The sequence below is a fragment of the Vitis vinifera genome, chromosome 19 (genome assembly GCF_030704535.1).
Source record: "Vitis vinifera cultivar Pinot Noir 40024 chromosome 19, ASM3070453v1".
Classification (NCBI taxonomy): domain Eukaryota; kingdom Viridiplantae; phylum Streptophyta; class Magnoliopsida; order Vitales; family Vitaceae; genus Vitis; species Vitis vinifera.
In genome coordinates, this window is record NC_081823.1 from 4,983,858 (window position 1) to 5,001,303 (window position 17,446).

General features: G+C 36.6%; 1 protein-coding gene across 2 annotated transcripts; it reads left to right on the forward strand.

Moving 5' to 3' along the window:
- Window positions 1-1,425: 1,425 nt before the first annotated feature.
- Window positions 1,426-15,731, forward strand: LOC100250407 (uncharacterized). Of its 2 annotated transcripts, none has more exons than XM_002280310.4 (4): window positions 1,426-1,744; window positions 4,751-4,915; window positions 13,175-13,659; window positions 14,643-15,731. In XM_002280310.4, exons 1-4 carry the CDS (start codon window positions 1,510-1,512, stop codon window positions 15,012-15,014), a joined length of 1,257 nt encoding a protein of 418 aa, XP_002280346.1. In that variant the 5' UTR covers window positions 1,426-1,509; the 3' UTR covers window positions 15,015-15,731. The 2 variants fall into 2 exon arrangements, with proteins under 2 accessions (XP_002280346.1, XP_019073047.1); XM_019217502.2 differs by lacking the exon at window positions 1,426-1,744 and adding an exon at window positions 1,942-2,008.
- Window positions 15,732-17,446: the final 1,715 nt, after the last annotated feature.

The window sequence follows — 17,446 nt, forward strand, 5'->3', positions numbered from 1 at the left end:
AGGTAAAGCATGAATGTATAAAGCCTCATTTCAGGTGACATCCATGGGCTCATACAGGTGAGGAGATCTTAAGCTAGACTTACAGAGTGTATGAAAAACAGAGTCCCACTAGCTCCAAACCAAACCACAAGAAATGACAGTAAGATCAACAGCAACAGAGCATAAGAAAGGATCCAAAAACCAATAAATTCAGCATGTAATCCATATTATCCAACTCAAATTGGCGAGCAATGTAGAGTAAATCAAAATGGGAAAGAGATGAGAAATATATGAATCAAAGTAAGCAAGAAACTCACCTCAAACTTACCTGCAGCTACTCTCTTCCTCTGTTATCTCCTTTTTTAAGCTCTTGCTCTCTGTCTTGCTTCTCAAGGTACTCCCAAAAAGCTCCTCTCAGCAACCAGAAAACACATTACCCTCTCGCATTACCTCACTCTCTCTCCCTCTCTCAAAATATCTCTCTCCAAAGTGTCTCTCTATAGTGTTTTCCTCTCTCAGAGCTTCCTCATCCTCCTTTTTGACCTCTCTCTCTGCTAACCCAGAAACTCACCTCTCTGCTCCCACTCAAACTTCCCTGTTTTTCCTCTCCAGCTATTCTCTGTTCTCTCTCTGCTTTCTCTCTATGATCGACAGCCTCCCAAGAAAATCTCTACCATGGCAATGGAAGCCCCCCTCCTCTTTCCCTGACGCCCCCCTAAAATGTCCCTAACCGTCCTCTCTAAAACCAAACAAAAGCTCCTCTTCCCCAAAGCTCTCTGCAGCCTCCTCTAAAAATGGAAAAGCACCACCTGAAAAGCACTCCACCTCCAGTACCCACCTGCAGCTGCCCTGCTACCCCTCAACAACCTGCAGCTTTTGCAGATTCCTCCTTGCTAGGTGTCAATCTCTGATTGGCTTTCAAAAACACTGTTCTGATTCCATGATAGCCAATCAGGGATCGACACGTGGCCTCCTAGAAATGCTCCATCTGGCCAAATAAGCTGCAACAAATTCAAAAAGAAAGTGCTCCCAAAATGGGGGTCTACAAATATATTGATATTTCTTTATTTTTAATACTTAACAAAAATAAAATATTAGAAAAAACCAACAACTTAATACTATTGAGTTTTAAGTTGTATTTAGAATTAAGTAAACAAACAAAGAAAGACCTCCTTACTCACAAATGAAGCAAATTCTTTATGGAATGGGAAGTTGAGGATTGGGTGGATAGCTGATGATTAAAGACTACAAAAATTTGTGATCTCAAGACCATGAAATCAACTCATTGCCATGCTAACGCCTTTGAGAAATTCATGCTTGTTGTTTGGCCCAATTTCACCTGATTGCAACAGGCCCAAATTCGGGCCCTGTGGGCTAAGACCAAATATTTCCACTGGGCCGAGATGCATCATTTCCCATTCGAATATCTTAGGTTGATGTTGATTGTATATTTTTATGTTTTTTCCACTGTGATGAAGTGGAATAAAAGAAGAAATCAGAATTGAAGCAGGGCATAGTCCCAAATCTGCCATGGATCTTCTGTGCAATGCGTACTCTACTCCTTCAGACGACGACGATGACGAACCACGACCAGTAGCAGAACCAACACCCCCTCCATTGAAGCGATTTAAACCCCAAAACCCTCCTCTCCTCCCCAAACCCTACCCTCTCATTGCTGGCAGATACATATCCAAGAGAGAGCGATCTCTCCTCAGCCCGGCCCTTTCTCCTCCCCTTCCGAATCCGGCTGCCTCTGCATCTCCTGGTACTTGCTTTTCTCATTCTTCTCATTCCTTATTCATGCTTCACTATGTTGTTTCCAAAATATGGAATTTGAATGATACTGATTGTGTATACAATTTCATATCGTGACACTGATCGTCTCGGATAGGCAAATTGGAAAGGCTTCTCGTATACCTTATTATTTTTGTTGTAAAATTTATTCAACTCCAACGGATGGACATGCAGTTGAGTCTGTAGGAGAAGGGAAGAGGAGGAATGTTTGGCGAAAAAACTGTTTTCTGTTAAGGTATAGCTCTGTTGCACTTGGATCAATGGCTGAAAGAATCAATATATCATTCGTTTATAGCATAGATCATGAAATCCATAACAGACCTTTGCATTGCAAGTGAAGCCTAATTTACTGACTCAGGCAGTTAGAAACCTTTTCTTGGCCATAAAACTGATCATCTTGTTCTAATACACTGTTTTATCATGTTCCTTTGGGTATTACCTCGAGCATCCTCGATGAACTTCAATGATTTGCAGAGAATGAAAAGGATAAGAATTAGATATCCTATTTGAAGATACAAGAAATTTTAGATCTGGAGCTATATGTTGATGGTACTGTTTGTATGGCGCTGCCTTGTATGAATGTTCGTATGAGATTTCTTGGATGAGAATTGGTGGATCCATTAGCCCCTCTAACCACAAAGGAATATTTGGGGTGAGTAATGTTAGCTTGATATGCATCATGGACCCCAATAGCTAACAACTTAAGCTTTTAGGCCAATATGATAGCTTACCATGGTATGTCTATTCTCCAATTACCAAGAGTGGTTAGAATGAGATTGAAGCAGATTTAGAGGGGTTTTCTTTGGGGAGGTGGGGCTCTAAAGAGAAAACCTCATTTAGTAAGGTGGACGATGGTTCGTCGAGATAAAATAAAAGGAGGGCTGGGGGTGAAGAGCCTTGCTATGCTCAATAAGGCTCTCCTTGGAAAATGGAGTTGACGCTATGCAAATGAAAAAGAGGCATTTTGGAATCAAGTAATAAGGGGGAAATATGGGGAGGAGCGTGGTGGGTGGTGTTCTTGAGAAGTTAGGGATGGGTATGGTGTAGGCCTATGGAAATCAATTAGGAAGCTTGGGAACCTTGTTAGCTCTAGAATTTCTTTTGTGATGAGAAATGGGCAGAGGGTGAGCTTTTGGAAGGACAAGTGATGTGGAACTACACCTTTGTGCAAATCTTTTCCCTCCTTATTTGCCTTAACTACTTCCAAAGAGGCTTGAGTGAAAGATGTTGGAATTGTTGGAGCCCTTGTTTCTCTAGGCCTTTTAATGATGGGGAGATAAATGAGATGGAAAACTTGTTGTTGTGTTTGAGTGGGAAAAGAGTGATTGTGGATGAGGATAGGGTGAGGTGGGTGGAATCAAAGGATGACATTTTTTCGGTAAAGTCTCTTTACAAAGCCTTAGAGTTGGACTCAACAAGGTGTTTCCCAATGAAGATAATATGGAACTCTAGTGCGCAGCCAAAAGTAAGCTTCTTTGTTTGGGAAGCGTCATGAGGAAAAGTTCTAACTTTATACCAAGTTTAGAAGAGGGGTTGGACCTTAGCAAATAGATGTTATTTGTACCAAGCGCATGAGGAGTCCATAGACCATCTTCTTCTCCATTGAGAAAAGACAAGGGAAGTGTGGAAGTTGTTCTTTACTCTGTTAGGAGTATTTTAGGTGTTTCCGTCCTCAATTAGGGAAACCATCTTGGGGTGGAAAGGGTTTTTTGTGGGTAAGAAACATAGGGCAGTTTGGAATGTGGGCCCTTTATGCTTGTTTTGGTCAGTTTGGAAGGCAAGGAACAAAATTGCCTTTGAAGGCGGTGTGCTGTCCATTCAAAAGTTGCAAACGTTTTTTGCACATTTACTTTGGTCGGAGTCTAAATTGTTTATAAAAGATGGCCCTTCGACGTTAATTAATTTCATTGATTGGGTGGGTTTCCATTGAGGGAAGGGTTGTTTTTTGTACATCTTGTTGGACAGTTTTTTTGTTTCAGCTATATGGGGGTAAGCATCTCTTTCTTTAGATCTTAAGCCGCTATTTTAGCACCTTTTTGTAATACAATACTCTTACTTATCAAAAAAGAAAAAAATGATAGCTTAGCATGGGATCAAACTTTGGTTAGGTTAACATTTTATGATTTATCTTTCCTTGTGCTGGTATGGGTTTGGATGTGAGGGTATAACCTATGTTGCATGGGTTTGGGTATGCGTGGTAGATGTGGGTATGTATTCAGGTGTCTAATCCTTCACAACTCAAATTTTAGGATACAAGAACTTAGCTAAAAAGGATCTAAAAAATGGGCATGAGTACTGCTATAGGACATAATAAAAGAGAAAAAGAAAATTAAAAAAAAATTGGAAGTGAGGATATCATTTTAAAAGCTCACATCTTTTCCCTCTAATCCCTTTTTTCCTCTTCTCCTTAAATATTTTTATAAAAAATCACTTTTTAACTAACTCTTCTTTTTCTCTAATGTAATTATTACTAAGAAATTTGAAAGAATAGAAGAATATCAATGAAAAAATCAAACAACTACATTCAAAGTAAAATAAGAGTATCCAATAAGGATCCCATGCCCACACCCCATGTCATGTCGTGTCAACACATGTACACATGTACATTGGTTGAAATTGAAAAGTCTGGGTATCAGAGGGTAAAAGAATGTTCATTATGGATTGGTCAGCATTTGGAAAAGCTCATGGAAATCTATGTTTGGTGGAGAGCTGCACACAGACAATAAAAGGATGTAACTGTATATTTAGATTTTGACAAGCTCTTTTTCAAGTGCTAGATCTTTATTTCCATAGTCTGTCATTTTCTAGTGTGACTGTTTTATCGTAGTTTAAATTATTGAGCAAGTTTCTTTACATGCATATTAAGAAAAAAAAAATTTGTTAGATGATCATGCCCTCTTGAAGTTGATTCTTGATTCCATTGATCGAAACATATTGCTTTGCTTGCCTGAAGTAATTGTTTTTTTCTTGTGTTTAGTTATGGGTAGTATTTCAGATTCAGATCTACCACGTGATATCTTGTCATCATTGAGGCATCAAGCAAAGGGCCGTTCACAGCTAGGTCGAATATCTGAAAGGCTGTCCGTAGATTTGAAGAGCCACAAAAAGTCTGTCAATACTATTCAGTGGTCACCGACCCATGGTTAGTGCTCTTAATCAAGAATTTGTTGAAATTTTTGTTTGCTCTTTAATTTCTTATCAATTCCATTTACTTCTTTGGTTAGTTGTCTTAATTCCCCATACATTTGTGGTGAAAACCTTTTTATTGTTGTTTTTGTGGAGTCATCAGGGGAACCAATCCGTCATTTAGCATGGTTGATTTCTTCTGATTTTATGATAGCTCTTAGATTCTATGGTCCTAATTAATGGTTTTAAGCATTTGAAATAGAAATCTTTTCATGCAATCCAAGGTCGGATTTAGATAACCAAAGATGAGTCTTTAAAAAGGGAAAAATGATAGAGATCACAGAATTTAGGTTCATTGAGCAACTCCCTTCATATGCACTGGATGCTTTCTTGTATACTTTTAAAAGAACTCTCCTACCAGGGTTTAAAGGATCTCTTCTTTCGGACTCTTTTTTAGTGGACTAGGGATTCTTTGAGCTGGATTTCCCCTCTATGTTGATTTTCCTAGATACTCTTTTTTGTGGTTAACTTTGCTTTGTTTTGTTTATGTGGTCTTTCTTTATTTGAGGTGTGTTTGGCTTGTTTCTATGTATACAACCTGTATACGTAAGGTGCGCCCCCTCCTTTTTTGGCACTTATTAATGCATGTTCTTGTTTTCTATCAGAAAAAAAATAAATAATCTCAGTCATATGCTTGTGAAAGCCCAATCATAGAAATATTTGATTGGAGAGTTATTTCTCTTAATTTCAGTTGAGTGGTGATAATGGCTGTCCGTCCTTTTGTGGTTTGACTTAGTCATATTAAGCATCTAATGTGATATTCAATACCTATATTTTCTTTGAAGATTTGATATGGATGCCTCATTTGCTTTAATAAATGTTTGGAAGTCTTGCTAGCTTTCCTTTAATATTTTAATATTACACAACTGTGGACAGGATTGGAGTTCATGGAATCAAATTTCTAGAACTTTATCAATGTCACTGGATTTTAAATTCTTTTTGCAATGATAGACCTTTTGTGACATGAAAAGGGGGAACATTTAGTATTTGTAGTTGAGATCGATGGAGAGCAGCAAGTTGACATGCAAAACTGGACCATTTAGGTATGAGGGCAATTTGCACATGATAGTAGAATTTATGGCTAAAAAAGAATGGTTGGAGTTTTCTTCACATTTTAAGGACTTTTCAAGGGAAGAAAGTAAGAGATCTTACATCATAAAAGAAAGAGGAGATGAAGATGAGAAAGAATCAAATAGTGGGGTTGCAAACTATTTGGTTTAAGGAGGGAGACAAAAGTACCAAGTTGTTCATCAAATGGCTGATGGAGGAGGAGAATAAACTTATTAAGAGTCAATTGGTTTGTGTGGGGAAAATGAAGGGTGTTTGTAGAGTGATTCAGGAAAAAGGGTTTTTAAAAATGAGAAAAGAGGGATGGGAGTGATTGTCTGATTTCCCCACCCTAGGTTTCTTGGTAACTTTAAATGTGGCCAGATTGTAAAAGGATACCAAAATATGCTGCCTTGCAGGGAGGTACCCTGTAACTCCTGCTTACATTCTCATTCAAGTTGGAGAATAGGCTAATATGGATGATGAGCCCAGAATTTCAGGATAATGATCTTTGTTCCCTCTTTTCGTCAAAATATGAGTAGTCCATTATTCTGTTTTCCTACAAGTATGAATAAGCTGGTTGCCAACTTCTTAGAAGTGCTGATCTACCTCAATTTGTTTATTCCTATGACTTATGGACGTGGACACAAGATGTTCAACAGGCAAACCCAAAAAGTTAATATATGGAGACACATAACTGTGGCTACATGCATAAATGGCCACACAGACAAGTACACATAAATGCATGTACTGGCCGAATGCTTAATGGATGATGATGGTTTCCTTGATACCTATAAGTAGCCCCTTTGAGTTGATTGTTGAACACATAAGCAATTTGCAATATGTAGGCATCATTGTAGCATAACCAATGGGTGAGCACCACCAGTAATATACATTTAATGTCATCTAACTAGGCAATTCTCCACAAGCATGCTATTTGGTGTCTTCTATCGTTGACCATGCTTGCTATCTCCATACCTCTTCTTGTGCCATAGTGTTATAGTATACATGCAAAGATGCGTACCATTAGGTACATGCCTTGGTTCTTTGAATGTGCATAGAGTGTGAATGCCTACTTATAGCAGATGCCCAGGGGGTTCCCCTATTTCTTCTTTGGGTGAAGGTGATGTTGTATGCACCTAAGAGGATGATTCTTTAGCCCTTGATGCCAAGAAAACAGTTAATATCTCTCCAAAATATCTATATAATTTTCTGTTATACCCTTTCGAAGTTGTCATCTTTGGCACAGTGCCTAAATGCTGATACATTTGCCCTAGTTGGAAGCAAGGCTCTGTGTGGGCTAGGGTTCCAATACGGGCATTGCACATCTTGCTAATGAGTTTGACCCTCCCATTATTAAGGGAGTGTTTGATAACTACAATAAGTACTGAAAATCTAAAAAATTATTGGGTGTCATTAACTAATTGTATTTGATAACAAAAATTACAAACCATGTAAAATTAAAAACTATTTGGAAGCTACTTAATACTTTAGTAAGAGAGACTTGACTAACCGCTTAAAACAAAACATGACAAATGATTTCTAAAATTTTACAACTTTTTAATTCCAACTTTACCTCTTGTTTTAAAACAAAATTGTTTACTGTTTAAAAATTTTACTAAAAGAGATTTTTTTTTATTAAAATTTAATTAATTTTTAATTGACATTTTTAATGTTAAATCCTTTCTATGATAAAATTTTACTACTAGAGAAATTCTTTTACTTTATGATTTACCATAATTAATTTGTCAATAATAAGAGTTTTGAAAAGTTTTTCTTGTTCCTAGAGTAAAGATAAAAAATGCTAAGTATGATTTTGAAAATCTTAAATACAATTTATTTGTATTTTTTTTATGCATGTGTATGTGTGATAATTTATTTACACAATCCCATGTCTTATGGTTCTTGAATTTAGTAGGTCAAGTAAGAATTTTTTTTCCCTCTATGTAATATCTTTCTCTAGAAATTATTTTCATTAAATTTTCTTGTTAAAAATATTTGGTTTTTATAACATATTCTTTATTATGAAACAAGTTGCATAAATCAGGGCTTATTTTTTATAAATATTTTATAAGAAAGTTCAAGGGTGTAATTAAACTACGCTTAAATAATCCTTGTACCCAAAAAAGGTGCATTTTTTTTAATATTTTATTATCTAAGTTTGGTCGTTTTCTATAATATAGAGGAACAAACTGTTTTGTTTTATAGATGCAATAAATACAGTTTGTTTAAATTTTGAGAATTTGATAAAAAAGAACAAAGAAAAATTATGGGTCATATATTATAAGATCATGCAGTATTAACTTACGTGATTGTTTAATATGTAAGGATGACTAATGTAGATGATACTAAATCTATTAGGAATGATCCATATGTCTTGACGCGAGTGTGATGGTAAATTTGTAAAATTGATTATGTTCAAATTTTAATCATTTTATTTGTCAAAAAAAAAAAATCTGCACTTAAGCTTTTTAGTTAATACCAAACATTTTTCACTTTTATGGATTTAGTGCTTAATTTTCAACTTTATCAAACATCATCTTAGTACTTCAGGATTTTTTTTGAGCTCTCTGGGGATGGATTGACATGCATCAAGGTCATTTCAACCAAAATGAGGAGAGGGGACTACCAATGTTTGTAAGACATATATCTTCACCAGAAGCTGCTGCATCATCATATGGTACTCAATGAGTTACCTTTTTAGAGCAATATGAAACTCTCCATTTCCTACAAGAAAACCTATTCTCCTAGATTCTTCTATATTTTCAAGATTCTCTCCAAGCTTAAGAACACCACTTGTCATCTGGAACTTCACCATCTCTAATGTCCTCCTCCGTTTCATTCTACCATGTATTCCACTCAACTTTAAACGCCTCACTGTCCAATGTGGCTAATCTTTCTAACAAAGAATCTTGCAGAAATAAACCTTTTTAACCAAGTTCCTTTTCGATATAATTTTATTTACTGCTACAGAAGTTAGAAATGGGGGGTCTCTAGATATGCTTCTTGATTAAGATGGTTCTTAGCTTCCAACTAATGGTTTATGAGAATTTTTTCTGTTATAAAGCGAGCCCTTGTTGAATTTAATTTATGCTTTGTGCCAACTTCCTTAGTGGTTGATGCTGGATGTTTGGTGTATCCCTTTGTCACCATCTTTGCCTGTATTTTTCAAATTGAAACGTTGACCTTGTCCTTCATTTGCACTTACAATCATGCTTGATTATTTGCAACCGTTTGGGAAAATTTATTAATTTATGTCATCTTTTGAAGGTCCCATTCCTTTTTTCTTTTTTTCTTCCTTTTTGGTTTGTCATTTTTAGCACTTAAAAAGAAGAGCATTGTGTGCTGCAAGACAAAAACTCATACACGATTCAAGTTCATTGGAGAATTACAAAGAACAATAAAAAGAAGTGAAGGCATAAGAAAAAAGAAAGTTATACAACAACCTATAATCTATGTAAACAATTTGAACTCTGTAAGTTTATCAACATTAGAATCTGACAAAGCCCTTGACCAAGAGCCTTAAAAAAAAAATCTAATAATGATGTCTTTTACCAATACATCAATTTTACCAATACTGGTTGACGGTTAACAAAGATGAGTGGGTGTCAAATGCTTTGGAGGGGAGTGGAGTGTCGGGTTGTTGGAATCCACTTCTCAAGGCATTTTAATGATTGGGAATTGGAAGAGGTGGAGGGCTTGTTCCGAAAATAGCATCCTTTGGTAGTGAGAAGAGAATTGGAGGATGTATTGAGTTGAAAGGAAAGTAGGGATGACATTTTCTCTGTTAGATCCCTCTACCCCTCCTTCATGAGGGCCTATAGTGACCCTTTTCCTTGGGGTCTTACTTGGAGGTCTTGGGCTCCCATGAGGGTGAGCTTTTTTGCTTGGGAAGCATCTTGGAACAGAATTTCAACCATTGACCAGCTCAAAAAGAGGGGATGGAATATGCCGAATAGGTGCTACTTGGAATATTTCCGACCTTTTAATATTGTTTTGTAAAAAGGCTGCAATACTTTGGAGTTTGATTTTCTCCCTTTTTGGTGTGCAGTGGGTTTTGCATTCTTCTATTAAAAGGAATTTGTTTGGTTGGCATGGTGCCTTTGTGGGTAAGAGGAGGGAGAAGGCTTGGAGGGCTACCCCTTTATGCTTAATGTGGACCTTATGGAAGGAAAGAAATGAAAGAGCATACAATGATATCGAACGGTTGAACCAAGCTTTAAAACACTCCTTTTTGTATACTCTTGTTAATTGGGATAGGGTGTTTATAGAGGATCATATTTTGTTTATGATTGACTTTATAGAATGGCCATATGTCTAGTTAGGGGAAAGGTTTTTTGTCTTCTTTGCCTAGTTTTTTTTGGCATTCTAATTGTATACTTCATGTGTACCGTTTTCGCCGCTTCTAATTCAAGCTCAAATTACCTATAAAAATAAAAAATAAAAAAATAAAATAAAATAAAATAAAAAAATTTCTATTCTACTTTTCCCAATTGGACCAAAAAGCGGAGGGGTAAGTCTCCACTACCTCTTTCAACTCCTCTCAACAAGGGTTCCATGTTGACCCAGCAAAAGGTCTCTAACCAATCAAGGAGTGATCCCAAATAGAGAAAACAACAATGACTACAAATTACAGGCCATCGCATAGAGAGTGATAATATGATTAGCAGACTCATCTTACCACTTTCAAAGGCAAGACCAACCAACTAGAGTCCACCCTTGCTTCATGAGCTTGATTTAGGAGTCACTAGATGACCTAAAAGCTCCTTAGCAAGGAAAGAAGTAGACACATTTAGGCTCAAAAAGCTATTGAATGATTTGGCAGTGAAATTATCAATCCTTGCTAGCCTCCAACTCAACTTATCAGAATAATTTGCCCTTATTCACCAGTTTAGTACAATGAAGCAAAAGCTTGCAACATCTCCAATTTTCCATGAAGGAAATATTTCTAAAAATAAGGGAATCAATACCTTGTTTGCCTAATTGCTTCCAAAAGATTTGCCATCCAAGCATTTCTTGGAGAAGCCAAATGAAACAGGACCTGAAATTTGTCTTTCAATGGACACTCCCCACCATAGTTTTAAAATTCTCAAGGCACACCAAGGCGTAAAGTACTCCTAGAGCCTGAGGTGCAAGGTGCACCTAAGGCGCGAGCTTTAGTGAAGTGAGGCGCACCCTAATTTACATATATATTTTTATATAATATAATCAAATTTAATAATGTCCTAAACACTTAAATCATCAATATTATCCAAAACTTCAATTTAATCAACAAAAAACATAAAAATAATGAACTCAAAGCATAATAACAAAGCATCATGATTGCTAATACGTATCCAAATCCAAAATTTCCAAACCAAAACATGAAACTTGTCCACAATTCAAAAACATCATTAAAAAACACTTGAATAACAAATGTCCACAACAATCAATCATCACTTGTCCTCTAAATCAACAAAATCATCATCATCATTTCCATCATCACATTTGTAACCTTTCCCATCTTCCTCATCTACTAAATCAATCATTTCTCCATCTTCATCTTCATTTTCATCTATTAGTGAATGAGAAGGCAAAGTTCTAGAGCTTGAAGCTATCCCCCTCGGTGGTGGTATTATGTTTGAGCTTGCTCTAGTTCTAGTATCAAGTCTAGCCTCCTCAACTCCAGTAGCTCTAGCAACATCACCCCATGTCAAATTATCATCATCAAATACAAAATCATCTTGTGCACCTCCATAAGAATCCCCATCTTCCATTCTTCCTATCAACCATTCATTGCTATCATCTATATCTTTCAAGGAAATTGGGTCAATGGTGTCACATTCATTGTATCTTTTCTTCAAGGCTCGATTATACTTAATGTATACCAAATCATTCAAGCGTTGATGATACCTATTTCTCCTCTTGCTATGAATCTACAAAAATTTATAAGCTTATAAATATATTTTAAAGTTATAACTTTTAACTTTTAAGTTACATTCAAGACTCTATTAAACTATTACTTGTAATTATTTTGGTCACTTACATTTTCAAAGATGCTCCAATTCTGTTCACAACCCGATGCATTACATGTTAGGTTTACTGGACATAAGGTTTAAATTTCATCTTTGAAAGTTTGATGAAGTATCATTTCAATTAGATGTTAGAGACCTTCATTCAAAATGAGGTCTTTAGCTTTGCATAATACCTTAAAAAAGGAATTTGTGGTAATAATGAAAAAATTAATGAATCAAGATTGGTCTTATATTGATGATAAATATGTTTTAACCATGTTGAGTTTTCTAATATTGATGGTTTGTATTTATTTTTCAAATAAATAATATAATTGAAACACTAAATTATATATAAAAAGCTGTGTTTTTCTTAATTGCATCTATTACTTGTATAGAATATCATTAAATTTCACAACTAAAATAACAGAGTTTTAAATGACACAACATAAGATCTTGATTAATAATTTTATATGTTAAAAAGTAATACCAATAAATTCAAAATGGATCATGTTTATTATATAAAAATAATTATATTTTTATTACATTAATGATATTATTTATATTAGTATAATTGTTTAAAATGACCTTATCTAAAGTTTATGCATAAGGCTCCAAATTTTGTTGAGCCACCCCTGCATTGGATGCACATTAGTATTTCATCATAATTCAATAAGGCAGCATATAATACTCTTTGACATGTCACTTCAATTTGTCATTGGTGTTTTCTAACATGGGCCAGAAATTGAATAATAGAATGGATTAGCCTGCAATTAAAAAAAAAATTCAAATAACATCCTAATGTTTGTAATGTAACAATTTAGTTGGATTAGATTACAATTTTAAATGTAGATCAATTGGTCAGAACATGGACATCAACCCAACCACAAGAGGAACTAAACTGGGTTTCATAATACCGTTCACTGTCTGATTCTCTGGGATGCAGGTCATCCTGCCAACTGTTTAAAGTTGCATGCATATCCCATTTCAAATTTATTAGTTTGTTTGAGTTGCGGGCTACCCTTTTGACTGTTTAAAGTTGCATGTTCCATTTCAACTTCATCAGCTTGTTTAAATTTCAGGTTGTCCTTTTGATCATTTTTGTTTCATCATAATGCATTATTTTTATGATGTATATTACTTATCTTGTTGAGATGTTAATTAAAGTTCCTCAACAGCCCATCTTCTTGCTTCCGCTGGAATGGATCATGCCATCTGCATATGGAATGCATGGAGTAGAGATCAGAAGAAAGCACGTGAATTCAGCTATCATAATGCAGCAGTGAAAGATGTCAAGTGGTTGCAGCAAGGATTATCTGTGCTTTCTTGTGGATATGACTGCTCGTCAAGATTAATTGATGTTGAGAAGGGGTTGCAAACTCAGATTTTTACAGAGGATCAGGTGGTTGGTGTCATAAAGCTCCATCCAGACAACTCCAACCTCTTCCTGTCTGGGGGATCAAAAGGACGCCTCAGATTATGGGATATTAGAACTGGCAAGGTAGTTCATGAATACATTCGAGGTCTTGGTCCAATACTTGACATTGAATTCACTGTTAATGCCAAACAATTTATCTCTTCCAGTGATGTGTCTGGAAGTAACATGAGTGAGAACTCTATTGTTGTTTGGGATGTCTCACGACAGGTTCCATTGTCTAATCAGGTAAGACTGTCTCACCATTTCCTCCTTTCTCTAGTGGAAGATATATCCCATCTTCCTGATATTATCAAGTAGTTGTATTGTTCATTGATAGAGTTAAATATTGATGGAGGTCCTATGGAAAATAGATTTTCATGTGTTCCATTAGATAGATGCCTTTATTAAAATAATAATCAGATTTAATAAATTTATTTTACATTTTTTGAGATATAAGAACTCCATATCTTCTACTGTGTTGAAATTAAATTAAAAGAAAAAAGGTTGTTTCTCTTTTAACTTTTTATCTTGATCAGAATAGGTGTTTTAAGCTATTGATGTGTATCTAGTTTAATCGTGCCCAAATCTGTGAACTTGTCCATGTGTGCATATGAGCACTATTTTTCCTTTAACCTTCTCATATTTTTCATGTGTCAACTTGACCTTAATTTCATGGACTATGTGAGTGAGAAAATTCTAATGAATTTCTTTCATAAAAGAGAGCTTCAAACTCAAATCTCTTTTTATCAAGGCACTGAATTGAGTTTTAGAGAATATGGCAACTAGGGAGGATTTCTAATCCTCTTCATGCATTATTTGTCTCATTTGATTTACCTTTCAAGGATTTCATTTTAAATGATGCTATATCAATGCGAATTTGAAATTGCATCCCATTTGGTCAAATGTTCAATCTGTCAATTTTTGAACTCTAGTTAGATGGTTTGATATGAAAATACCCATCTAGGTGACATTTCATTAAACATAAGCATGTCCTCATCATTGGCATGCTGTGTCAATAAGGTTTATTTTACCATATTTGATGTGTTTAGACTGTTTATACTTAGCTCCATTATGCATTTTGGTAATAACATGGATCAAATGTGAACTGTGTTTTGACCTTTTATGCAGTAAGATATTAACATTTCCTATTCTCCAATCTGTTCCATCTTGTGTGAAATAGAAAATTCAGCAAAGTTATTTTTTTTCTTTTCTCTCTCTTTCTGTATCAGGTTTATGTGGAAGCCTATACCTGTCCCTGCATTAGATGCCATCCATCTGATCCATTTTTCATTGCGCAATCAAATGGAAATTATATTGCAATCTTCTCGTCATGCCCTCCTTTCAAACTAGACAAGTACAAGAGGTATGAGAACCATGGGGTTTCTGGGTTCCCCATCAAGTGCAACTTCAGTTTGGATGGTGAGAAACTCGCCTCAGGCTCCTCGGATGGTTGTATATACCTTTATGACTACAGATCATCTGAACTTGTCCAAAAAATCAAGGCATATGAGCAAGCATGCATAGACGTTGCTTTCCATCCCCTCTTACCTAACGTGATTGCTGCATGCGGTTGGGATGGTGCGGTTTCAGTGTTTGAGTGAGATGTTACATTTCACATTGCCCAGCATGTGGTACATCTCCGGCTATAGATCATTAGAGCTTGTCACAGAAGTCAAATCATGTGAGCAAGATTGAATGGATGTTACTTTCTATACCCTCACATCTAATGTTATTGCTTCATACAGTTGGAAGTAAGATACGCTTCAGCATTCAATCCAGATGGCTGATGAACACTTTTCTTATTCAAGGGCGCTGTTAGGCCATCAGAAAGTTAGGCAAAAAAGGGAAATATCGAGAGGAAATTCCTAGATTTAGTTTCTGAGAGGGAACCACAAGGAAAAATACCGGGTCAAATTTCTCCTGTGCTTGTGTGTTTCTGGTTTTTTTGTGAGCAAGCAACAAGTTTTGTCCGCGTTCAGCACCAATTCTTGTTGAGCATGAGACTGCTGGGCACAGGAACTTGTTAACGGAGCATACAAAACATGATGGGTTCAAACTGCACCTTACTACAATAATAGGAGGTGAATGAGGAATGTACCAGGAGTTTGTCTTTCACTGGGTGTATTATGACCTCAAAACTCTTTTGAGTCTTGATCCCCATTGAGTCATTATTGTTTGTCCTTTTCCCCCAAGTTTTCATCCTAGGGTGACACATATCATATCTTACCGACCACTGCTGCAGAGAACAGTAAAGTTGTACATATAATTACCTTAAATTTTGGAGACCTGTTTCAATGAAATGCGATTCTATGTAACAATTTACTTCCCTGGCAGAGCCATTTCCCCCTTAAAGAGACCTACTCTGAAGGCCCATGTGAAACTTCCAAAATGCAGGCGAAAACACCGTCTTTTTTACTTACATTGAATCAGAAATTTCATGCGATACAAGACGGAATCCAATAAAAACAAGTTTGGAGCTTCATAGATATGTGTGTGAAAAATTTCTGCGAAAATGGAGACAGAATCCAGTGTAATGTGTGGGAAGCTGCAGTACAGTGACTATTGTTTGTGCAAGATCATGGTTAATGAGGAAAGTGACACTGTAAGGAGTTGGCATGAGAGGGGAAACATAGGGGACAAATCGCAGGAGGTGGTGATTAAATATTGAGGGACAAAACTTTCACTTTCTTGAAGATGAGAAAACCTACCTGTGTCAGCTAGTTGAGTGCTGCTCAGAGGGTCCATCATGGTTCTTTAAGCATATGCATGAATGCATTTTGAAATTTGGACACCTCCACAAGCCCCATGAAACTGACTGTGCATGCCTGGTCTGGTGTCTTAATGCAGAGGAGAAGGCGATGGTTCCATCCTTTACATGATGACTGTCCAAAAGTAACAATACATATACACATGTTATACACGAAAATGTACATTAAAAAAAAAAGGATACTTTTGAAGGAGAGCGGTCGAAGGCAATGAGCCACGCACCCATGTCCAGGTACTCCTAACCCATACCTGCCATCAGAAAACAGATATGATTCATTTAAGAGGGGAGGTTGTGGGGGCAAACACTCAAAGCTGAGCTTATGTTCATCCCCACCCTTTGAAGGAGAATAGGGCAAATGGAGGGGCCAAAAAGGATACTTGAACAAGACATAATTATGCAATCCCCTTTCCATTCTTCATGGGGGGGGCCAATTGTAGGGGGACATGACACACCCCCTCCCTTTTTAGATGCATTTGCAGATGGGCCCCCAACACCCCCCCTCCCTCCTCAAAGCCCCTATCTTTCAACACCACCACCCCCTCCCAAAACGCGAGATACAAGTCAAAAAAAAAAATGATCCCAAAAAAACTAAAAGAAGAGAAAAACAGGCTTGTATTTGCATATATCATATTCCAAACCACTATCCAGACAAGCCAGCATTTGTTCAATGCAGATATGGTCCACAACCCCCACTCCTAAAACTGTTTGTATTGGAAAATATGGAAATCCCCTCATCCCATTTAGAGCAAGATAGAGGGTCATACGCAACCTATTTGCATATGTTTATTCACTTTTCTTTTCTTTTTTTTTGGTTCTCAGGTTTCAACTTCCATATGAATGTGTTCCCCACCTTACATGGTCTAATGCCCCCCAACCTCTCTAGATCTCCCTCTGTATCACACCATGCCTTAAACAAATGGAAAGTTGTAAAGGAAGAGCAAAGAAAATAGCTATGAAAACTATAGTAAGCTCAAGTATGCCTGCCCCCACTCCATATGACTGCAATCATCATGTAAAAGAGAGAGACTTTTTTCCCCGTACTTTGTGGTCAAGCGGGTGTCCGCACCATTAGGCCCCACAGGCTAGCCTAACTGGGAGACACAAAACAATGGGCTCAAAGTTTTTACCAATGCCATCCAATCACTAGGATTGGACATAAACTCCATTGCCTAGATCACTAAGTGTATTGGCCTTTGATTAGGGAACCAAATATGTCATTCAAAGGGAATCTGAGAGTTTGCCTAACGATGGAGAATTGTTGCTTTA